The sequence below is a fragment of the Micromesistius poutassou genome (genome assembly GCF_964030765.1).
Source record: "Micromesistius poutassou genome assembly, chromosome: 21".
NCBI classification, from domain to species: domain Eukaryota; kingdom Metazoa; phylum Chordata; class Actinopteri; order Gadiformes; family Gadidae; genus Micromesistius; species Micromesistius poutassou.
In genome coordinates this window covers 7854379-7879801 of record NC_140291.1, presented here as the reverse complement: position 1 = coordinate 7879801, position 25423 = coordinate 7854379, and the positions used below count along the sequence as shown (strand labels likewise).

General features: G+C 46.1%; 1 protein-coding gene across 1 annotated transcript in view; it reads right to left on the bottom strand.

The window, feature by feature from the left end:
* map3k22 (mitogen-activated protein kinase kinase kinase 22) overlaps positions 1-25423 on the bottom strand; it is a 53311-nt gene that overhangs the window by 18673 nt on the left and 9215 nt on the right. The window contains 6 exon segments of the mRNA XM_084485630.1: positions 524-657; positions 5295-5409; positions 6733-6834; positions 8104-8203; positions 14007-14044; positions 16316-16425. Coding sequence (XP_084341756.1) covers positions 524-657; positions 5295-5409; positions 6733-6834; positions 8104-8203; positions 14007-14044; positions 16316-16425 — 599 coding nt within the window.

Sequence of the window (25423 nt, the reverse complement as noted above, 5' to 3'; positions counted from 1 at the left end):
GAGAAAGGAAAAAGAGCCAAACAAGATCTTATTTCTGGCCTCTACCTCCGAAATCAGCACCTCCACCTCGCATTCACTAAAGTACTTTTTTTTTTCCTTTCTCCATTTTCTCCTAACGAGCGCACTACTGCAGGTCTATTTATACGAATTAGCATATTAAATGAGGGAGGAGACGAAGAGATGTGGGCGGAAAGACGGGCTTGTGCATGTGCGCTCAATTTCACGTTAATTGGGATGTACAAAGAGAATCTGTGTAAAATCGTGCTTACGCAAGGATTGATACATCCAGATTTTTTTGTGTGCAGCAGCTTTCCAGATTTTGGCGTCTGCAAAGTTTTAGTCAGAAATCCACACAAGTCTTAGTACATGAGGCTCCTGGACCTTATTGGTACATCTACGTCAGAACGGAGCTGGTCCTTATTGGTACATCTACATCAGTAGGGAGCTTGTGTTTGGTAGGTCTACGTCAGTACAGAGCTGGTCCTTATTGGTATGTCTACGGCAGCTGGTACCCGGTCCTTACGTTCTGCTCCAGGCTCTCGGGGATGAACTCTCCCTCGCTGTGGATGCTGGTGCAGGAGCCTTGCCGGGCGATCTGCTGCTGCTCCTCTGGGACGCTGCCCGGCGGGGGGGAGGTGCGGCCTGTATGCAGGGAGCCTACCGTGGGTGGTGGAGGAGGAGGAGGAGGAGGAGGAGGAGGGGAGTTGTGCGGAGGGGAGGAGGAGAAGATGAAGAAGGAGGAAGGGAGTTGTTGGGAGGGGGGAGGAGGGGGAGATGGTGGTGAAGGAGGGAGGGGATGGTGTTGGGGGAGGAGGGGAGGTGGAAATGGTGATGGTGAGGGCGATGATGAAGGTGGTGGAGGAAGAGGAGGAGGAGGTGGAAATAGTGATGGTGAGGATTATGATGAAGGTGGTGGAGGAGGAGATGGTGGTGGTGGTGGTGAGGGAGGAGGAGGTGGTGGTTGTGGAGGAGGAGGAGGAGGTGGAGAGGGTGATAGCGAGGATGATGATGAAGGTGGTGATGATGAAAGTGGTGGAGGAGGAGGTGGTGATGGGGGAGGAGGAGGTGGTGGTTGTGGAGGAGGAGGAGATGGAGAGGGTGATGGTGAGGGTGATTATGAAGGTGGTGGTGGAGGAGGAGGTGGTGGTTGTGGAGGAGGAGGTTGAGAGGGTGATGGTGAGGGTGATGATAAAGGTGGTGGTGGTGGTGGAGGAGGAGGAAGGATAGATAGGGAGAGAGATAATGGTAGGATGAGAGAAACAAGAAGAGAAGCTCCAGAGATGGAGCAGAGGAGGAGAGCAGAGCCCAGGGTCATTCAGGTACTCATGGGTCAGTTCACCACGGAGCTAAAACAACAATGATTTAACAAAACTCTGGGCTTTGCCAGGTACCTTTACGGCCCCCCTGCCTGTGGGGAGTCATTACACAAGGACGACCTTCCATCGCTCTAAAGACAACAGTAACCATGAGGCAAAGGGCCCGCAGATAACCCAGGGGCATGCTGGGACACTGGTTGAAAATTATCAGGGTTTGGCCCTTGTCTAATTAGTGTATTTGCTTATTAAAGGTCTCATTCCCCGAGAAACTGTTTAGTACTTGTTCCTTTTGAAATACGATAGGTCACTCGGAGTTGCATATGCATGCTGAACGTGAAAATGTTCTTCTACCTCGATTGCCTGCATTAGCAAATGAAAGAAAATAGACGCATAAACGATCGAATCAGAAAAGCCTCACCAACTGATGTCAGTTGGTGAATTTGTGTTTATGGCCTCGCCCACCTTGGCTTGCGACAGCCCACGGGAAGACAGTATTGAGTTTGTGCCTGTGCTATTTGTGGCTATAACAAATCAACGTTGCATCTCTTGGCCAAAAAACAAGAGTTGAGGAAGAAATGGTTGGATCGGACATTACCACTATTTCAACATTTACGCGGCTGGGGCACGGCGGCCTGGTACACCGCTTCAATCGCTGTGACTGCGGGAGTGCACCGCCGGAGTCCGGGAGCTCGGCCGGTGCACGGCGGCCGGGAGACTGCCACCGCGGTGCACCGGGCCGCCGTGCACCGGGCCGCCGTGCCCCAGCCGTGCACAGGTAGCCGTGCACAGGGCGCCGTGCACCGTGCACAGGGCGCCGTGCACAAGGTAGCCGTGCACAGGGCGCCGTGCACCGCGTCCGGTAGCTCAGCTCCGGCCGCCGCGGGGCCCCGAGGCGGCTCTTCTTTCTGTATTCAATCGCCGTGACTGCGGGAGTGCACCGCCGGAGTCCGGAGCCCCCCGGACGCGGTGCCCCGAGGCAGCTCTTCTCTCTGTATTCAATCAACCAGAAACCCCCAAGGAGCCCAGTAGTTCTCACTCTCTCTCTCTCTCTCTGTGTAAGTTTAATTGGTTTTATTACTGTGACTGACAGTGCTGTTAACCAATCAGGCGAGTCATTTGCATGTCATGAGTAAGAGCCAAAATCAGGTCGTTCTTCCCGGCCCACCTCCTCCACCACACTAGAACAGAGTGAAACAGGAGCACCAGAGCATTCTTTTCACCAAAACCGACTCACAGGGAATTGATTGCTACTATTGACCAAAGCAAAATGAATGAAAAAACAGTGCAACACCTTTAAAGGATCCCCATTAGCTAAAGTCAGCTAATTTTTCTGGGCTGAGCTTTCAGGACTGTATAACACATAAGACAAAAACTAAAATAGTAATAATTAAAAACCTATTTAGACTTGTCCTGTGACCCATCTCCCTCTACCCCTTCTCTCTATCTACATGTCTCTCTCCCTCTCTCTCTATCCATTTTTCTCTCTCCCCCTTTTCACTCTCCCTCTCCCAACCTCTTTCTCTCTCTCTCTCCACTCCCTTTCCCTGTTTATCTTTGTCCATTTCCATTTTCATCCTTCTCTAAATGTCCCTTTGGGGGCAAATAAAGAACTCTAACTATCCATCTATCTTCAATCCCCAACCCTCTCCCACTCCTTTATCTTCTTCCCCCTCCCTCTCTCACGCCCTGTTCCCCCCCTCCATCCCTCCTTCTCTCCGTTCCTTCCTCCCTCCATCCCTCCTTCTCTCCGTTCCTTCCTCCCCTCCTTCCCTCCCTCTCTGTTCCCCTTCCTCCCCTCCATCTCTGAGACTTAGCCTACTAGATGATTGTTTTGATGAATACATAGAGTCAGGTGCCAACCTGCCTGTTAGCATTGCTTGACTGTGATGCTAATGATTTAGCAACTAGCCTACTTGAGAAGCAGTTTGGATGAAAACATTCTGAGCTAGGTGACAAGATGCCTGTCAGCATGACCCATGATGTGAAACTCCTTTATTTTCCTTTTTTCAGCATTGGCAAAGACACCCTGGCTGATATAGTCAAACACTTTGAGGAGAATGGGGCAAGACCACGGTTAAGGAAGAAGCACTCACAGCCACGTCCACCAGCCAAGTTCATCAACCCCAAAGGTCACAGCACAGAAGAGTCCACAGAAGAGGATGCAAATGTGATATCATAATTGGACTCTCCTTCACACCCTCTCCACAATGCACTGATCACACACTGGAGCAACAGACTGATCCATCCACACTGCACTTCTACACAATACAAACTATCTTCTAGCACTATTTTCTACTTGCACTATTTACTATTTATATCACTACATACTTTAAGACTGGAACTGACTGCTATTCACTGTACTTACTTTCGGCACTGTCAATGTCACAAAGACCTTTGTCTTATGCTGCTTTTACCAACTGCATCTTCACACTACCATAACCAATCCCATACAAAAACTATGCTGTGTCACTCATACAGAGTTTACAAATACTGTCTATTTATCTTTCATATATCTTACAATTCAATTTACTATTGTGTACTTTTAATAATGTGTATTTTAAATCTTTACTTTAGTATTAGGGAATGTCTTGACATGTGAAGTAATTGAAAATAAAGCCACTTTGACTTTGATTTGATTCCTGTTATAGGAGGGAAAGAATTAAGGGTTGAGCTAAAATGTTTGTATACTGTTATTATTCTGTCCTTTACGCTTTACAGAGTGTTACACAGATGTGGTTGTAGATGTGGTTTATACCTTGGATTATAGCACAAGGGAGTAACATCTTATCCTGTGCATTATTGAATAATATTCAGGGTCTTTTTGTAATAAAAATCATTTCCATTTTAACAAAGTACCTTCTAATTCTGATCAGTCCACTAAAAGGAAAATAACACCACATCAACATTAATGACTGCTTTTGATAACCATTGTTCAAACCACTTTCTACCCTGCCAGACCACTGACGGTCTGTGACAGGGGGTATGGCTTATCTAAATGAGATGCAAATGAGCACCATTGTGCTCCCCAGACAGGTGAGAGAGAGGTGAAAACATTATTTGAAAGGCTTTTTCTCCCTTTCAGCTGTCGTGATTTGTCTACATTCAAATGGCCACAACTTCTTCAAATATTATCAGATTTCCATGTGTTACACATCGTTGGAAAGCTTAGAAACGTTGTTGCTGCGTGTATCGTGAACGATACAAAGTAAAGATTATCTAGAGCATCGCACCCTCGAATCTTGTAGAGATTCGACGAGACAAAGCCCGACTTCCTGGCGCTGTGATCGCATAGTGTGACATGTTAAATCTTGGAGGAATATCTGAGAATCGTGTAGTCTGAGCCAGCCATAAGAACAATTATTGGAATTTAACATGCATTTCCATGGAATTATAAATTCCAAAACTTTCCTCCTTGACCTGTACTCCGGTGCATTCGGTAATCAACTTGTATGGACTTTGTGTAAACATGGACCTACCGGTAAGGCACAGACTTGTAAAACTGTCTTTTTTAATAAACTCCCGGTACGCTAACTAAGGTGTTGATGCTTAGTTTTATGTGTATGGACTCTAGTCATGCTACTGCATAGGTTTGGTGCTATTTTAAGCAATATTAGTGGTTAAAAAAGGCCGATTTGGAAGCGTGCCGTGCACTGCCCCTAGCCAATGCAACGTAAGCCATTTGGGCTGTTAGCGTTGCTCCAGGCAAGCTCTATTCTGGTTGATCAACGAAAAAAGTGTCTGGAGGGCTTATTTGATCTGTTTTAATGCCAAAAAAGACCCTGGGTTCAATTTACGCCGGAATTACACGTTTACTCTGTCCGTGTGGAGGTCTGTGCCTTAACTCTATGTCTCCTAGTGTGAGTGGATGTCTGTGCCTTAACTCTCTGATTATGTCTGATTAAACTCTCATTGTGCATATGGTTGTGTGTGTGTGTGTGTGTGTGTGTGTGTGTGTGTGGGTGGGGTCATCTGACTCACCTGTGGAGTGTTTGCGCACCCTCTCTCCTCCCTTGAGCAGGGAGCCCTTCAGGTCGCCCAGAGACCGGGAAGATCTCATCTCACTCTGCTTGTCCCTGGTGTTCACCTGTAGGTACTGCAGGAGGAGCAGGACGTTGAGGGGAGGTGGGGAGGAGGGGAGGGGAGAAGAGGAGAAGACGAGGGGAGGAGATGGAAGGATGGGAGGTGGAGAGGAGGGGAGAGGAGAGGAAAAGAGGAGGGGAAGAGGAGGGGAGGAGGAGAAGGGGAGTGTGGTTACAATATTGATATCACGACACGATACTGCTTCTCAAACCGCACAGCGTGACGGCCCTACAGAACAGCTGTCACAGTACAGAGGCCAAGAGGTCAAGGCGGGTCAGGCTGGTGGGCTTCACTAGACCTTGATGAGCTCTCAGTGGGAGCCTCCTGGCCTCAGCCATCCCCTCATTGCCTTGATCAGGGTGACCCGCATGGTGGGGAACTAGGATACTGCAGCTGGGACTAAACATGTTCTTACAAGTGCATATAAAAAGTTAGTTTGAGTCTTTTACTTTCCACTGTTTCTCTCTGGCCGTTCTTCTAGAAATCATTCATACACATAGTACACCCTGTGTACCATCTCCTCTAGGGTACAGGGACCGGTCTGTGGTCGGTCTACAGGTACTGGTCTATGGTGACGGGTCTACGGGTAGTGGTCTATGGTCTATGGGTAGTGGTCTATGGTCTATGGGTAGTGGTCTATGGTCTATGGGTAGTGGTCTATGGTCTATGGGTAGTGGTCTATGGGTAGTGGTTTATGGGTAGTAGTCTATGGTCTATGGGTAGTGGTGTATGGGTACTGGTCTACGGGTAGTGGTCTATGGTCTATGGGTAGTGGTTTATGGGTAGTGGTCTATGGGTGGTAGTCTATGGGGAGTAGTCAATGGGTAGTGGTCTATGATAACAGCCTATGGTTGCATCCCTTTGGTTGTGGTATACAGTTGCATATATGCTTGTGCCCATCCTGGTCCAGGATCCTGGTCTACCACTGCGGTTTACCACTGTGGTGGTCTACCATGGTGGTCTACCACTGCGGTGGTCTATCACTGTGGTGGTCTACCACTGCGGTTTACCACTGTGGTGGTCTACCATGGTGGTCTACCACTGTGGTGGTCTACCATGGTGGTCTATCACTGTGGTGGTCTACCACTGTGGTGGTCTACCATGGTGGTCTACCATTGCGGTGGTCTACCATGGTGGTTTATCACTGTGGTGGTCTATCACTGTGGTGGTCTACCATGGTGGTCTATCACTGTGGTGGTCTATCACTGTGGTGGTCTACCATGGTGGTCTATCACTGTGGTGGTCTATCACTGCGGTGGTCTACCATTGAGGTCTACCACTGTGGCCCACGATGGTCCTTTGGCTTGGCCTCTGATCCTAGGGGCAGTGGACTCACATGGTTGTTCTTGGGGGTCTTGAGCAGCACCCGCAGCAGACCGTTGACCCCCAGCAGCACGGCCCGGTCCAGCTCCTCCTGCGTCTTCAGAGGCAGCAGCATCTGATTGGACCAAACATTTCACATGACTGATGTAGCACTCCGTACCCACGAGGCACTGGGTCCCCATGTTGAACCACAGGTCCCCATGTTGGACCACAGGTCCCCATGTTGGACCACGTTGGACCATGTTGGACCACAGGTCCCCATGTTGGACCAGGTTGTCCCCATGTTGGACCACAGGTCCCCATGTTGGACCACGTTGGACCATGTTGGACCACAGGTCCCCATGTTGGACCACAGGTCCCCATGTTGGACCACTGGTCCCCATGTTGAACCACAGGTCCCCATGTTGGACCACTGGTCCCCATGTTGGACCACTGGTCCCCATGTTGGACCACTGGTCCCCATGTTGAACCACAGGTCCCCATGTTGGACCACTGGTCCCCATGTTGGACCACTGGTCCCCATGTTGAACCACAGGTCCCCATGTTGGACCACTGGTCCCCATGTTGAACCACAGGTCCCCATGTTGGACCACAGGTCAGTATGCTGAAATCGTTCGGATGGGATTTAGGTAACAGGGGTCATGCACTTACAAATACTAGGGGTGTGCATCTCTCCAATAAAAGACGATTCGATGCGTATCTCGATACATGGGGTACGATACAATTCAGGAACGATAAATTTTTTAAATGGAACGATTCGATTCAGTTCGATTCAGAAGGATTTTCATTCAATTCGATGTGGCACGGCTCAATTCGAGAGGGTATGATGCAATGGATTTCTTGTTGAAAGTAGACAATCATTTCACAAAATGAATTAACTTGTAAATGTGGCATTTCCTTCAAAAAGATTTATCAAAGACTAGAGAAGAAGTGTATTTGTTAGGGGTGTGCATCTCTCCAATAAAAGACGATTAGATGCGTATCTCGATACATGGGGTACAATATGATTCAGGAACGATAAATTTTTAAAATGGAACGATTCGATTCAGTTCGATTCAGAAGATTTGCATCTTTCAAATCAAAATCAATTTTCCGATTCAAATCGTTTTTTGTTACACCCCTAACAAATACCCATAATATATATATATATATATATATATATATATATATATAGTGATTCAACAACCAAATTAAATGAAATATCGGAGAGGATGTTTTCCTCCCTAAAGGAAATGTTTCATGTTCCTGATGCTGGTGTCTGCACGTTCTCTCCTATCTGTTTTATGGATTTAGATTTGTCCCTTAAAGAGGCATAAGATAGGACCAGACTTGACATCAGGCTTGGTGATTTCTCCTGAGACCTATCTGTGTCAGGTAGACTGACCTCTCTGTCCAGGTAGAACATGTCCATCCTCTGGTCGAAGGCCTCCGTCACCTTCTGGACCAGCTCCTTGATGTGCAGGGGCCTCTGGAACGGGATGATGCTGAGGAACACCAGGGGCCGACAGGGTTAAAGGTCAAACATACTCACACAGCATCATGTGAAACAGGAGCCTAACGATGACAACCCCAAAGGTCAGGGTTGAATCCATTTCTGGTTTGTCTAGGATGAAATAGAGTGGTTGACACCGAAATTTGACTATTAGTCCTGTCTCGGGTATTTGGCTAATTTCAAATTGCCCCTGCCTGCTTCAGAATGGCTGTCTATGGGCATTCACAAACCTGTCCTTAAAACAACCCTAAACGTTTGTTTTCAGAAATGTGTAACTCACGGAGTGGTAAGGGGTGTTTGTTGATGTTCCAAATCAAGTATTGTAGTGAAATACAGTTTCTGTCATGTTTTATTTGGCATTTTGTAAATCCAATTGATTTCTGTTGGAAGACTCATTGCACGTTGACCGGAAACGGAAAGAGGTGCTGGTTGTAGTCTTTTCGCTCGGTTCTAGCCCTACTGTTAATACAGAGAACCGAGTGAAAAGACTACAACCAAACGTAAACAGCCCCATTTCCGTTTCGGTTTCCATTTCAATGGGATTTACAAAATGCCAAATAAAACACGACAGAAACTGTATTTCGCTATGATACTTGATTGTGTGTGTGTGCGTGTGTGTGAGAGTTCTGAATCAGTACATGTATGGACCACAGTTTGGACAGCGATGGGCCCCTCGACCGGCCAAGGCCGGTCGAGCTCTCTCTCTCTTCCTGAGAGGAAAGAGAGAGAGAGTGAGAGACCAAGGGGGAGAGAGAGGGAGAGAGAGAGAGGGGGACAGGGGATCTGGAACAGGAGTATCATCAGCAGGAAGTGGGTCTCTCCCCCAGAATGACAGAGAGGGGGGCAGACAAGCATGGAGAGAGTGGGAGACGGGGGAGAGACAAGCATGGGGAGAGTGGGAGAGGGTGGAGAGACAAGCATGGGGAGAGTGGGAGAGACAACAGAAGGGAGATAGTGAGGGAAACAGGTGGATGGTACAGAGCTGGATCTCTCACCAGCCTTAGTCTCATCTCTCTGCTCATCTGAATCCAACCTCTTCATCTCCCTGTCTCTCTCTCCCCTCTTTGTAGCTCTCTCTCCCCCCTCTATCTCTCTACCCTCACTGTAGATCACTGTCCATCTCACTCTCTCTCCGCCTTTGTCTTGCTCCAACTCTCTCTCTCGCTCCAACTCTCTCTCTCTCTCTATACCTCTCTCTCTACCTCTCTCTCTCTCTCTCTACCGCACCCCCTTCTCTTGCTATGTGTCTCCCTCTCTCCCCACTCTCTCTCTGGCTGCGCTTTTGAAGAACAGAGAGTGTGTGCTCCCCTCCACTATCTCCTCCCAGCATCCTGATAAAGACTGTATTCATCCCTTCATTTCCTCATCAGAGGCCAGACTCCTGCTATCTTAATGACTGCTCATTGGTGCTTCATGTGATGGGATGCATTCTGGGAAGGGAGGGGGAGTGGGGGCATGAGATGAGATAAAACCCAGTGCCGCTCCATCTAGTGTTTGCCCCTTGATGAGGAGCCCCGATGGGGAGAGGGCCGCTCCAAACGTTTTGATTTAGGCTTTCTACTTTCTCAGTGCTACACACACACACACACACACACACACACGCGCACACACACACACACGCGCGCACACACACACGTGCACACACAAGTACTCGCACGCACAAATGTGTGCGCGCACATGCACTCTCACACACACACAAGCACAAATGTGCGCACACGCACTCACACACACACACACACACACACACACACAAGCACTCGCAAGCACAAATGCGTGCACACACAAACACACACACACACACACAGGGGAAGAGACAAGCTCCTGTTTCCTGCCTCCAACCTTCACTGCCTGCCAATGAAAAGGAGCTCGTCCAATCAAACCTCAGCGTGGACGGAATGCAGCTGAGAGATCGTTCGTCCCGCCTGGGAGACGTGTGTCACCGAAGTGTTGTGACACGGCTCTCTGTCTTCAGCCAGTCTTAGGTCTGTCTTCAGTCTCTCTTAGGTCTGTCTTCAGTCAGTTTTAGATCAGTCTTAGGTCTGTCTTAGGGGGGGAATTGTTGACGGGGGTGGGGGGAGGGGGAGTTGGGTTGCGGGCGGACGGACGGGAGGGGGGGGGGGGGGGCGATTACAGGCTGGCGGAGTTACATTTAAATGTAACTCAAGTAAAAATAAATAAGAAAAGCAGAATCAATTTGTGGCGCTCGTTGTTCAATCTGTGGCGCAGCGCCACACATTGGCCTATGTGTGTGAAACACTGAGTGCTTATATCTCCACCTTGAAAATTACAACTTTTCATCGGATTGCTCCGGACTCGCCGTCTCTGCTGCTTCTTCGAATCTGTTTGGTGCACTACTGCGCGTGGCCTGGCTTGTGTGTAAAAACAAAGGCTCCGATTGGCTACCATGAAACATGACTCTGCCTTAGCCAATCATAATCGCTTATCTCGTTGTTAACCCACCCGGTCTCCTAGCAGTTTGTGTGTGGAGCCAGGGGTGCGTTCGGATTACGTAGTTTATTCAATCAATTCATAGTAACGCACCGCATTTAACGTTCAGTAACGATAACAGTGTTGTAACGACGGAAACAGTAATTAGTTAGATTACCCCGTTAAACGGCGTTATTCCAAACACTACGTGTTTCATCAAATTGGAGGTATTTCCCCCCTTATACAAAATAGTTGTATTGCACTTGCATGTGCTGCTCATTTTTTGTCATTTTTTGTTTTAGTAAAGTAAAGCCATATTTTAGAGCGTTTTACTTTGGACACGATGGCTGCAGCTGGGCAGCAGGAGAGGAAAGTGCTCTGCATTTTTTCCGACCACAAGAGGGCGAGAGGATTGTTGCAGCACCGAAACGAGGCACCGAAAGAAATGTAGTCATTCGGTCCGGGTAGAACCGACCATGTTGCCATGTCTCGGTACCCAACCCTAGTCTTAGGTCTGTCTTCAGTCAGTCTTAGGTCTGTCTTAGATCAGTCTTAGGTCTGTCTTAGGTCCGTCTTCAGACAGTCTTCGGTCTGTCTTCAGTTAGTCTTAGGTCTGTCTACAGTCAGTCTTAGGTCGGTCTTAGGTCTGTCTTCAGTCAGTATTTGGTCTGTCTTCAGTCAGTCTAAGGTGTGTTAGCATTGCATATGTCCCACAAACCCAAGAAGGAACGGTAAAAGCAAGGGGTTAAAACTAACTTTTTTCACCACCGTCCCGGAAACGTCCCGAAAAACATTTTGAGCCGTCCCGAATCGTTCCGAATTTTCCCAAAAATCTTTTTTACATTTTGAGTTGTTACTTACTGATAATATAATAAAAACACAATACATTATGTCGATAAAATAATATATTTATTTCCAGACTAGATTTGTTTAGCTTCAAGATGACAACAAACATCCTCAGTCACAGAACTGTGGTCTACATGACCTTCTGCCACTACTCCACCATTTAGTGACTGCATTTACCGTAATTTCTCGACTATAAGCCGCAGTTTATACAAAATTTTTCCAAAATTCTTTGCTACGAATTTCTTTTGTACGTCGTTCCTTGGTATGGTTGGTCTGAAGTACTCGTAGAACCTTCTTAGCTCTACCGTAGTGATGATTCAGCTCCTGACGCTAGTCTCCGTCACTGTACAGTAACCTTTAGAAATCCCTGTTGCGCATGGAACTGCCACATTGGCAGTGTTGTGTTTCACCAATATACAGTACAGTAGGCTTACATATAGCCTACGGTACAGCAGGCGAGGTCAGCTCAACTCGCTTCCAATAATTTCAAAAACTCGCAACTTAAAAAAATGATTGTATTTGTTCATTTTGAAAAATTAACAAAACTGTCTTCTAAATTAATGAAATGATACTGGGAAACGAATAAACCATTATAAGCAACGAGTGAACTTAATAAGCGGTCTAAATACTTTTTTCAACCACTGCCTCTTTCCCTTAATGGTGCGCAAAGCCCGCAAACAGACAGGTAGCAAAAAGCAAAGCAGTCTCAGCATAAACAGTTGTGAGTTAAATTTGTCCATCGGGGAACACGTCAATTCCTCTAATGCTGACATTAAAAATAAATCAGCACAGATTTACCTTGATCTTCAACTGTAGCCTTGCTGAACTCCCTGCCTTTATTCCTTTTTTTCCAGATTCATATGGCGGTCTTATCATGGTAAACTAGCTCATTGTCAGGTGTTTAACAGCGACATGCACTCGGAGACAGTAAAGAAAGACAGGTCCTGTAGCTGCTACGCGCGTTTGATGTGCTCTCGCTGTTCTCCTGCACAAAAATGTGTGCGTGCCAAGCAGTAGGCCTAGTCGGTCTTAACATTAAGGGGAAAAGCAAGTTCAAGTTTAACATTGATTTGCAGTGACCACTTGGCTGAAGGGTTTTATATGCCTATTCATTACATAAGTAGCCCATTTGAAACTTGTGTGGCCTATATATGGGTGCGGCTTATGCACAATTCTGTTTTTTTTATACATAAATTAAAGGCTTGCGGTTTATCCACGATACGGCCTATATGCAGGAAATTACGGTAATAAAGGATCTTTGGTGACAGTATCCTCGTCTCGTCTCAGCTCGAGCGGCTAGCAGTGCGAGAGCAGCAGGCTGCAACATTGTCAACAACACAAACGCCAGCGCGCCAGCCACTGGCGCAAACCCGTTCTGGTTCACAGAAAGTGTTGAAAACTTAAACAGAAAAATGAAGTCAGTGCCCACAAAATTCTCTTCGTCCCGAGGTCGACCCGAGAGAGAATATTGATCCTCCCGATGACAATTAATTACGTCCCTGGGACGACGTCATGTTGTTAGTTTTAATCCCTGGTTGGAGGAACACGTTCATCTCCACTACGTTACAAAGAGATTGGGAAAGGGGAGAAAGAGAGAAAGAGAGAGAACATTAGAGACAGAAATATTTATTGAGGGAAAGAGAGAGAGAGAGAGAGAGAGAAACTGACAGTGGGGGAGAAAGAGAGAGAGAGAGCGAGAGAGAGAGAACATTAGAGACATATCTATCGAGGGAGAGAGAGAGAGAGAGAGAGAGAGAGAGAGAACCTTAGCATCATAGCTCATCATCAGCTTTTTGTTCTTCTGACGTTCTCAGAAAGTGACTTAGTTTTCACGAGCTTCAGCACATAGTTGAGCTCTCAGACAAATGTAGACAGATGGCTGAAGTCAGAGAGCGTTGAACCAGCAGCATCGTGGAAACTGTTCAGCAGATTTATGGCTACTAGGATTGTGTTCCAAAGGTCAAGCTAACTTTTCCTCTTTGACAAACGTCTCAAACTGTAGGAGTAGAAACCGCTGTCTTGGATGTTAAAAAAGAGAATTACATTTGCCGTCCTGGAAAGGGAAATGGTATCTGATAGCGTTTGATACAGAGAACAGATCCATGTGTCCTACTGTCTGAGTGGAAGTCCTCACTTCCTCCTGAAGCTGAACGAGTGAACTAACTTACTTACTAACTTAACTTAACTTAAACAACTGTTAAAGGTTTAAACAGGCTGGAGACATTGATCACCATTAACATCCATACAAGGAGGTCAGGAGAGAGAGAGAGACAGACAGAGAGACAGAGAGAGAGATGTAAAAGGATGAGAGAGGGGATGACCTCCAGCATCAATAGAGCAGGGTGTGTTCTCTCCCCCCCCCTCTCTCAATATTCGTTTCTAACTGACCACCGGGAAATTCCTCTGCCTCCATGGCACTTTGGTCTCCCTCCACTGTCCTCCTAACGCCCTGGAAACAGCAGTAAAGGCCCAGTTTACCCCCCAGGGCAGAGGAGAACAAACAAGAAGACCATCCAACCTACCGTTTCTCTCTCTCATGCTCCAGCTTCACTCGTAGATCCTGTGGAAAGGGAAGAGACATGGAGCAGGGTTAGGAAGGACACGCACGCACACACACACACACATACATACACGCAGAAACACACACACACACGCGAGCGTGCGCATGCAGCCACGCACGCATGCACGCACCAGCAGGACAGTCGGTGGTCCGTTGTCTCCTCATGAGGCTAAGACCTGTGAGAATACTGTGAATAAACGGAGAATACTGTGACATAATGTGAACATGGGGTCCATGCACTGAGAAACGCTACTGCTCATAGTTCATAATTTAAACACTGCACAGTAAGGACACGATGACCAATGTTCACTAACTTTAGTTAATGCAGTAATAAGCATTAACTAAAAATGTACCTGTTATCTTATGTATTTATCTTGTACCAATGGTGTTTGTAGTTACTGTTTGTGTTGGTAATCCTAACACTATTGAATATTTATAAATGAACCTTGGTTAACAGGAACATTTTAACATGAATACCATTAAATGATATTTTGGATAGCTGCAGTAGCTCAGGAGGTAGAGCGGGTTCACTGGTAACCGGAAGGTTGCTAGTTTGATCCCCGGCTGCTGTCGAGGTGTTCCTGAGCAAGACGCCTCACCCTGACTGCGCCTCACAAGCTGTCTGTCGCCCTGTGTGACTGACTCCGCCGTCGGCGTGTGAATGTGTGCATGAATGGGTGCAAGTCGCTTTGGATAAAAGTGTCAGCAAAATCCCCTAAATGTCAAATGTAATGTAGATATTTATTAATGATTGACTGTTAATTAACTGTAAGTTGATGCTGTTACTACATTAACTGATGTTAATGAATGTTAGATTATTGCACCCTTATTGTTACCACTGAATGTCCCGTTCCTCATTCCCCAGCCTGTTGAAGCCTCTCTCTCCCTCCTTCGCTCTCGTCTCCTGCTTTGCTTTATTTTTACAAGTGAATTCTGGCCAGTTGCTCAGACATGGAGCCGGTTTAACGTCCACAGAGACAGCGCTCGATTGGACGGCTGAGGAGACTAAATTATGACTCGCTCAGGGACATCTAGAATCAGTCCCAATTAATAGAGAACAGAAGAACACGGTTCAAACATGGCAAATAACCCCAAATATGGACCCCTGATCAGAGTATGGATGCATGAAACTCCATTAGGTCAATACAATATGAGTGAGAAAAAATAAACCCTCTGTCTGTCTGCCTCTCTCTCTGCCTTTTTACACTGCCAAGCCGGTTCGGTCGCGGCTCGGCACGCCCGGCAATTTCACCGTCTTGCCGTGTGAAACCAAGGGGGTAAAATCCCCCGTTCGTCATAGCGCCGGCTTTCTTGGTTCACTGGAGAAGGCGGGGCTATACACGCAGAGTAGACCTCTTTAGAATAATTTGAATACTCCCGAATGTTTTTATTTTTTTATGAATGAATGCATGCAAGAATGAGTTCACGTCTGAGTGTAGGCTACAAACGTGATTAACTATTGACAAGTGCAAAAACGCCAACATATTCTTTATTTTGCTGACCACTTGTTTTTTCTCCCGACAAAAGCCTCGTAAGGACAGCTCCTCTGCGTCTTTCTCGTAGATCGCACCATCTTTCAACGTCTTAGTTTAATGCGACTGCATCACCTTCTCTCCCATGATGGTCAGCAGCTCGCAGATTTCACCGTCTCTCCAGTTAGAATCATGTTGATATCGCTGTGTTGTCTCTGTTATAGAGACAACACAGCAACACCTCTACCCAAGCCCCCCCCCCCCCCCCCCCCCCGGAACCTGCTTGAAAGACTTTCTGATCCTCTGGGAGAAAACAATTAAAATCAATGACAACGTCGCGCTATTGTACATGCAAACCAGCCTCGTCAGGAGAAACTGGGGCAAGACCAGAGCCACAGTATGTCAAATATACACCATATTGTGTATCAAAGTCACTGTACATCTATATGAAGCTACAACAGTATACACCATAGTGTGTATCAAAGTCTGTGTTCATCTATATGATGCTATTCCAGAATACACCATAGAGTGTATCAAAGTCTGTGTACATCTGTCTGATGCTATACCAGAATACAGGTTATCATATTTTCATGTCTGCCCATGCCTTGTGTACGTGTATATATATGTCTGTAGCCATAACAAGGGGGAACTGTTCGTAGAGCAGGGTTCTGATCTATACACATGTTTATCTATGTCTATCACCATGACAGTTAACAGTTACTTGTCTGTAGAGCGAGGTCTGCTCTATAGATGTATTACCTGTTTGTACTGCAGGTTCTGCCCTATATACATGTATTACCTGTTTGTAGAGCAGGGCTCTGGTCTTGGGCTTGTGGCTGTTGTGCTGGGCGTAACAGCGACCCAGAGCTGCCAGGTCCTGCATGATGGAGTTAAGAGCCTCTTCGTCATCTGCAGAACACACACACAGTTATCATCAGGAATATCATTACTTACAATACATATAGTGTATGTGTGTGTGTGTGTGTGTGTGTGTGTGTGTGTTCCATATTTTATATTTAGCAGGATTTGTTCCCAATCTACAGTGTAAACTATGTACAATGGATGACAATAATTGACAGGCAACAGAAGATAACACAATATCTTTCAGAGAGGCAGAGAGAGAGAGAGAGAGAGAGAGAGAGAGAGAGAGAGAGAGAGAGAGAGAGAGAGAGAGAGAGAGAACAAGAAAGAGAGTCAGTCATGCATTCAAGCTTTTCAGTGGTATTTTGAGATGAGGCAACACCTGCTCCGACTACTTCCTGCTATGATGTCATGTGGTGCTGACAGATGCCCTATCTACCATCCAGCGGGGACATCGCCTTGACGATGAAAATCGCCATCGCCATGACAATGTCCTCATCACCAAATACGCTGAGATAACGAGAGGTTTACAGACTCACGTCACTTCTCCTCTTCAGGTGCATCCGGAGCTTTTAAACAGGAGACAGGTGTTCTACTGTTTGTCCTCCTCCCTTCTCCTGGGGGACTAACAGCCCCCTGCTACTGGAGGCAGGAGCAGTGTGCGAAATACAGGGGGTCCGGGGGGGCTGGGCCCCCCCGATTTACCCATGAGACTCCCTGAAAGCCTCAAAAGCAAAATCTAAAGGGGGTCTCAAATTTCATCCAAAAAAACCCCAACAAAACAATTTATTGTCACTAATGGTCATTTAAATGTGTTGTATTGTCCAGTATTCAGAATTTTAAACATTTATTCACAAATATGTTCCCGGCGCAATTGACTTTCTACACCGACGCATGTGTCGTTGCTAGTTTGCTCCCGGCGCAAAGCTGATTTTCCCCCGCAGCAACCAGGCACCACTACACTTGCACCTGGAGAGGCGTGTCGGCAAAAAGCAGGGGCGTGTTCCGGCGCAAATGGTCCTTGGTGCTATTTTAGTGATCTAAAAAATGCGCCAATGACCGAAAAATACCTGGTCTATAGCGGATAGCACAGTTGTTGTTCTGACGTGCCATGGCAGGTCGGAACTACAACATAGCCTACGCTTGCACACACGTAGGCTATTCACAGCACAAACATGCAAACTATTAACCTGATTTAAATTTTATGATGTCAAAGATTATTCATACGTGTGAAACTGCATAGAAATAGCGTGTGGATTGTGGAAACATTTTTTTCCATAGGGCTGCATGAATGAGCGCCCATCTGTCTAAACACACGCAAATTAAACACGTAACGCATAATGTAGTCCATGGCAATGTATATTAACAGGTGGGGACATGCATATTATGAACACAAGTCAATAACGATAATGTATACAATACTGGTAACAAACTATGTTTGTTACCAGTAATGTATGTAATGTATTGCTGCATATCATTAAATAGACCCACAGTTGTATGGAGGTAGATTTGTGTCTTTATTATGCAATAAAACAGAATAGGTTTGAGAGCAAAACTTTCCACACTGCATTAATGGGAATCCAAAAGTTTTGTTTGCAAATCCAAAAGTTTTGTTTGCAAATCCAAAAGTTTTGTTTGCGAATCCCAAAGTTTTGTTTGTGAATCCAAAAGTTTTGCTTGCGAATCCAAAAGTTTTGCTTGCTGTTGAGCTGAATCTCGTGGGCGGGACCTACACCGAAAGATGTAAGAAACGTCTCTATTGGCCTCGATTGGAGTGACAGCTTGGCAACTCTCTCTCGTTACTAACTGTGGATGTTGGATTCGCAAGCAAAACTTTTGGATTCGCAAACAAAACTTTTGGATTCACAAACAAAACTTTTGGATTTGCAAACAAAACTTTTGGATTCCCATTAATACATTTTTAATCAAATTTATTTTACTTGCAATAAAACATTTTTTGATTGCAGTGTCGATAGTTTTGCTCTCAAATCTATTTTTTGATTGCAGTGTGGAAAGTTTTGCTCTCAAACCTATTCTGTTTGATTGCATAATAAAGACACAAATCTACCTCCATACAGTTGCGGCCATCGAGGACCGCGTCCGCATATCATATGTTTTAAGTTGTCTTTGCCGCAATTTACATGACGAATCAGTGTTTCTGAAGTTGGAGAAGAAAACGCTATTCCATGTGTTAATTAGGCCTATTATTTTGCCATAAACTGAGCCATTTGACGTTTGAAATTCATGTGGTCATGCATCTGTCTCAGCGGAGACTGCAAACGCGCTGTCAAAATATCAACTCGTCAAGTCAAAATGCGCTGGCTCTTAAAGGGGATGGGAGATGCCACTCTCATTGGTTTATTGCACGTTACGCCCAAAACACAACTACGGGTTTCAGTCCAACCCATTTTAGATTTGCGCCGGGCGCAAAGCTCATTTATCTTGCCGTCATAATAGCAACAGCGCCATAGAACCGCCCACAAAGTACTTTGACTTTGCGCCTTGACGTTTTAGACCGTCTAACTAGGGCCCGAAAGACGTAAATGTTGAGAAATCACACAAAAAATGGCTAGCAAGAGAAAGCTAAACCAGAGTGTTTCACTCACACACTTTGGGTTCACATCCAAAAAGGTGGCACTCAGAGATGAAGACGATGCTGGTGCAGCTAGCACAGTGGGCCCACTCGCTACCAGAACAGAGGATCCTCTAAGGGTAATTTTAGAAGAACGCAACATATTCACTTACTTCAAATACCAGTTTCTTGATCACGTTTATGTTTACTTTCCCATGAACAAGTCGTTTTTCCGCGGAAATGAACGTTGTTAAAATGATCTATGATAATACTGGGGTCGACTCATGTAGCCCCATTATCGCACACGGCCACTTTGAAGGTTTTTTGTCGCGTCGGTGAGTGTTCCATGCTGAAATGGACACATACATGTACTACAGTGTTTTATATTGATAAGTAAGGTGTACAGAGCCCATTTTTGGCATACTTGTAGCTTGAATACCTTTCTTGTATGAGAACCTTTATCCTTTCTTTTATCTGTTACTGGTTGGTCGCAATCGTATGATAAACCAGAAATTGTGCAATAATAGGGGCCGTGCGATAATAGGCGTTAAGTATGCTATAGGCCTACTGCATGAGAAAATTTAGATCGGGAGATGGGGACCCCCCCAAATATTGAAGGGTATTTCGCACACTGGGCAGGAGGCTAATCAGGAGTAGGAGATAACGGTGTGTGTGTGTGTGTGTGTGTGTGTGTGTGTGTGTGTGTGTGTAGCCCACCACGCGGTCATTACACTTCAAAGGGAATGGGAGAAAAGTATTTAACTTTATATCAATACAGTGACTCTGAGAAAATAGTTTTGCTTTCCCTTGATCATAAGCTTCATCAGCTTTACTTTTATCCCAACCAAAAAGAGATTTACACTCTTAGAGGAAACTTAGCCCAGCTTGTCTGCATGCTGGCCTCTCTGGGCTGGACCGCAGCCATCCCTGTGTAGGAAATAAATAACCTGGTCTCCTTGGTCCAAAAGGTTAGCCTTTTAGATTCATGGGCCAAGGTGAGGCCGGAGCAGGAAGCACATGCTGCACCCTCTCTCACCCCTTCACCTCTCTCCCTCTCTCCATCCCTTCCTTCTCCCTCTCTCCCTCTCTATTCATCCTTCTTTCTCTCTTCCCGATCGATCTCTCAAGCTCCCTCTCTCTCTCCGTCCCCCTTTCTCTCTCTCTCCTCTGCTATTGTTCAAACTCTCCCTCCCTCCCACATATACACTATCGCGCACATGCCTGGGTCTAAACACACACCCTCTCTGTCTCTCTGTCATGTGTACACACACATGTACACTAGAGCGCAGAACGGGCCGCATTTTTCTGTCCGAGACCAGCCCGCGTCCAACAGAGAAGTCACTGAGCCCGACCCGAGCCCGTAAGGCATCCAGATATATATGTCTGAGCCTGACTGAGTCCAACACAATTAAAGTCTATTTTTTTCATACTAATGACACATTTACGTTTGTGTGTATGAAAGCACGCCTTCATTAAACAACTGTTAACGCACACTTGTTGTGCAGAATCATAACCAATTTAAATTCAAATAGGCCCACAAAAAAGGCCACGATAACTAGTGCTGGGCGGTATACCGGTTCACACAGAATACCGGTGTGTATTTTCGTTATGATATGTGTGTGTGTGTGCGATTTCAAAGTATCAAACAAACTCAAAGCCGATGCATGCATCCAAAACTATTAGTTCAAAACTAAATAAACAAATCAAAAACAGTGTCGCTTATTCGCTTCAAATACTTTTTCTTTTTAAAACTTGGGAATTAATACGGCGCAGTACAGAGTGGTTGAAAACAATACTGGCGTCTCCTGTGGCTGCCTTGCGCACCTGCGTTATATTACTTAATATTACATTGGAAGTTATGTTTTAAACCTCGCCATGCACACAAGTCTAAACGCAAGCAGCATAGCTGCGTGACTGCCTGCTTTCAGCGCATTTTAAATTAATTTTTATTTTTTTATTATTTATTATTTATTTTTTTAACAATTTCTTTTTAATTAATCGTTTAGATTAATCGACTAATTGAAAGATTAGTCATTATAAAATTAGTCCTTAGTGGCAGCACTAAAGAACACCTGATTATGCATGAAAAAATAAATACCATCATATACCATGAAACCGTTAGTGATATAAATTTTTGGCCCAGCACTAACGATAACGATAAATTCCACAAAATGACACAAGAGGTTCTGAGGTTCTGTAGGACAGTTAGCTTATGAAATGTGTCCCCAGCGAAGTAAAATTAACATTAACACAAAAGCAATGCCCACGCCAACTCCAACTCCTTATCGAGCAGATGTGACTGAGCCTGACCCGAACCCGAGCATCATTTCTAAATATTTGTCCGAACCCGACCCGGCCCGTCGGGTCCCATCGTGCTCAGGTCGGGTTTCAATGCTCTTATGTACACACACATGTATACAAATAAACACACACACACACACATATATATATACAAAGGCATGTACACACACACATGCACTCTTCCATGTCCCTGGTTGATAAGAACAGCAGCAATCATGCAGATGAGCCTGTCAGGTATTACCATATGAAGCGCCTCTAATAGGTCCAATTATCTGACTGCTGTGATTACAACATGGAGGAGAGGCCGTTGACCCCACACTCCATAGAGACACACACAGCGTGTGTCTGCACTCACTGAGGCTGACAGACTGCATTAGGTCTCTCTCTCTCTCTCGCTCTCTCTCTCTCTCTCTCTCTCTCTCTCCTACAAAGGGAACCCCTCAATTAATACAGTTCCATTATCTTTCCATTACCCTTTTTCTCCATTACAGGGCTGAGGGCTAGCCTCTAGACCTACATAATGTACACTCCGTACATACAGTACATCACTGTGTAGCCGCACACTAGACAGGAGGAAGGGCCATTGTGACAGGATATGATTTGTCTTTGACTAGTGATGAGCACATGTGCTCTATTGACCGCTCCTTAATAAGGACCTGAGACCAGGATGAGCCTACTGACCCCTATGACCCCTCCTGACCCCTACTGACCGCCAGACAGACGTTCCTGAACAAACTGGACGTGGCTTTGGATTAAAGCGTTTGCTAAAGGACTCTTTAGTAAATTATCTCTTTTGCAATAAAAGCAATGTATAAAACAGCATATATAGAAGAGTGTATATAGAATATTTATACAACAGTTAGTTCCGACCGGTCCCAACCGAGCAATTTGATTGGACAACGAGACATTCCATAGTGCTGATATACAGTATAACAGCACTGGGACTTTTCACAGACATAATCACTCCGCTGTACGGGCGTTCTAATAACCGTTATTAGCGAACGTTATTAGCGTCTGTCAACAGACTCATATTTCAGTGGTTGCACAATAAATGGAAACATTCAGATAAATGTAAATGATACAAAGTAGCGGCGGACACAGAGCAGAGCCTATCGCTCTGACACAGAGTAGCGAGCTTGTGTCTAGGAATGTTTATGTACTGTATATGTGTTGCCTGGCAACAGCCTAGTCTCCCTTCAGTTGCGGAACTATTTTTGTTGGCGGAGCCGAATAAATGATTACTAAACAAACAAATCATAATCTCTTGTTTCTTATTACTGTTAACTAATAAAATGTGCTCGTAGCACTGTTGTATAAAAGCAATATCACACTCGAGGTCGTGCTGTTGTACTGTATATCAGCACGGTGTGATTATCTGCGGCACTCGGCCTGCGGCCTCGTGCCTACGACCGAATCACAGCCGTGCTGATATACAGTACAACAGCACTCCCTCTCGTGTGATATTGCTTAAATATAGAAGAGCGTATATAGTAGAGTGCATATAGAAGCATATATAGAAAAGTGTATGTAGAAGAGCATACATAGAAGAGCGTATATAGAAGAGTGTATATAGAAGAGCCTGTCTAGTGGGGGTGGACGGCCGCGCCCTGTAATAGGAGAGGAAGGTAAACAGATTAGCAGCAGTCTGTATCACTATCAGATAATGGCGATGCAAAGCAAACATGTCTGAGCAGCGCTGCTGGCCGCTGGTTCCCCGCCGCCCTCGAGCAACAGCTGCTGCATGATGTGTGGATGTGTGCGACTCTACCGCAATCTCTGAACAGAATGGTATTACTTCACTCATCTGGTCTCTGTATTCCTTTGATAAGATAAACCGATGAACAGAAGAGGAATCACTCTGCCGTAAACACAAACACCACACACATCAGAAGTCAAGCCTGTCTGCGTTCATATCAGCGCAGGAGAAGGGGCACGGCATGTTGAGTGAAGGGGCGTGGCACGTGGCGTGAAGGGGCTTGGCCTGTGGAGTGAAGCCTGTCAGCTCTGAGCCTCAGTGAGCAGTGAGGAGCGGTGAGGAGCAGTGAGGAGCAGTGAGGAGCAGTGAGGGGCAGTGAGGGGCAGTGAGGAGCAGTGAGGAGCAGTGAGGAGCAGTGAGGAGTGGCAAGGAGTGGTGAGGAGCAGTGACACACACACACACACACGCACAGACGGCCTCCAGACAGCTAACTGCAAACTGGCCAAGGTCCAACACACCTGTAGGACACACCAAGTGCATTCAAGGTAAGGCAGGCTCCCCCACCTACAGGGGGCGCCCCCAGATAAGTATTTTTTTAATTTTTAGATTTTTGAAATTTATTTTGTTTTGCCTTGTTTTCTCCAAATCTTAAAAGTTTACAAAAACGACTTATTTATCTTTCCTGGGGAGGAGGCAGACGAGGAGGGGCCAGAGGGCAGACGGGGAGGGGCCAGGTGATGACCAGAGGGCAGACGAGGAGGGGCCAGAGGGCAGACGGGGAGGGGCCAGAGGGCAGACGCCAGAGGAGAGACGGGGAGGGGCCAGAGGGCAGAAGGGGAGGGGCCAGAGGGCAGACGGGGAGGGGCCAGGTGATGACCAGAGGGCAGACGAGGAGGGGCCAGAGGGCAGACGGGGAGGGGAGGGGAGACAGGAGGGGCCAGGTGAGGACCAGAGGGGAGACAGGAGGGGCCAGGTGAGGACCAGAGGGGAGACAGGAGGGGCCAGGTGAGGACCAGAGGGGAGACAGGAGGGGCCAGGTGAGGACCAGAGGGGAGACAGGAGGGGCCAGGTGAGGACCAGAGGGCCGTCCAGCGTCTGGATTCGTTGACACTTCCTGCCGGTCTGACCTGACCTTTGTGCCGTGTTTAGGGTCACCAGATGTCCCACTTTGTGCGGGACAGTCACGCATTTCCATTAATTTTTACATGTCCCGCAAATTGAGACGTTGTCCCGCATTGTTATTGACTGTCAGACTCCGATTTTGATTTTTGAAATGCGTGTTTTATAATCTGCCATTTATCAAATAGCTGTGTGCGGAGACAGCAGTGAGGGCTGTCATCAGGGGGCGGGGCGGGCTGTTTGATCATGTCAATCAAGCTGGGACACGGACGCAGGTTAAAGGCACGCCCACCAACAAGAAACATTGCAAATCAGGTCAGAACGGCATGCAGCACGAGACATGGAGGAAAGCCCGACCCATATGGCTAAGTAGAAGAAATGCAGCTAAAATAAAGACTGGGAAACTATCTATCCCTGGGTGAAACCAGTGCAAGGCGAGTCTGGTAAAGTTTTGTGTGAAGTTTGCTTGAGTCATTTTTCTGTTTCACACAGAGGTGAATACAACGTGAAACGACACAGACAATGTGAGACTCAGAAAAAACGTGTTGCTCAAAAGGAGGCTTCCCAGTCTGCATACGGGAAAGTTTCATTTAAATAAGATATATTTGTTACGGTTTTATTTGCAGGCTGTCATGTGCTACTGAATCAACCAGATTGCAAAGCATAGTAATGTTATAAGCAACGGAGCGGAATAAAAATGTTTATTTTTTCTTTTAGACTACCTTGAAGCATTGGAATCCCACATTGTCCCACACAAACATAGTCTTATTATTATTAGTTATTTCCTGCAAGATCTCGTTCTGGCTCGCCTAGGGAGCCCGAATGTGTGTCTTATGCGTGTCCTATGTGTGTGTGTCTTATGTGCATGTGTGTCCTACAGTGCTGCCACGATTAGTCTCAAGCGTATGCGATTTCAAAGTAACAAACAAACTCAAAGCCGATGCATGCATCCAAAACTATTCGTTCAAAACCAAATAAACAAATCAAAAACAGGGTCGCTTATTCGCTTCAAATACTTTTTTCTTTTGCAAACTCGGGAATTAATACGGCAAGGTACAGAGTGGTTGAAAACAGTGTTGCCGTCTCCTGTGTGTGCCTGCGTTATATAACTTAATATGACTTTGCCAGTAATGTTTTAAACCCCGCCATGCACACAAGTGTGAACGCGAGCAGCATAGATGTGTGCCTGCCAGCTTTCTGTGCATATTTTTTACTTTTCTTTTTATTTATTATTATTATTAATTTTTATTTTTATTTTTTTAAATTAGTCATTTCGATTAGTCGATAGATTAGTCGTTAGAAAATTAGTCGTTAGTGGCAGCACTAGTGTCCTATGTGTGTGTGTGTCCTATGTGTGT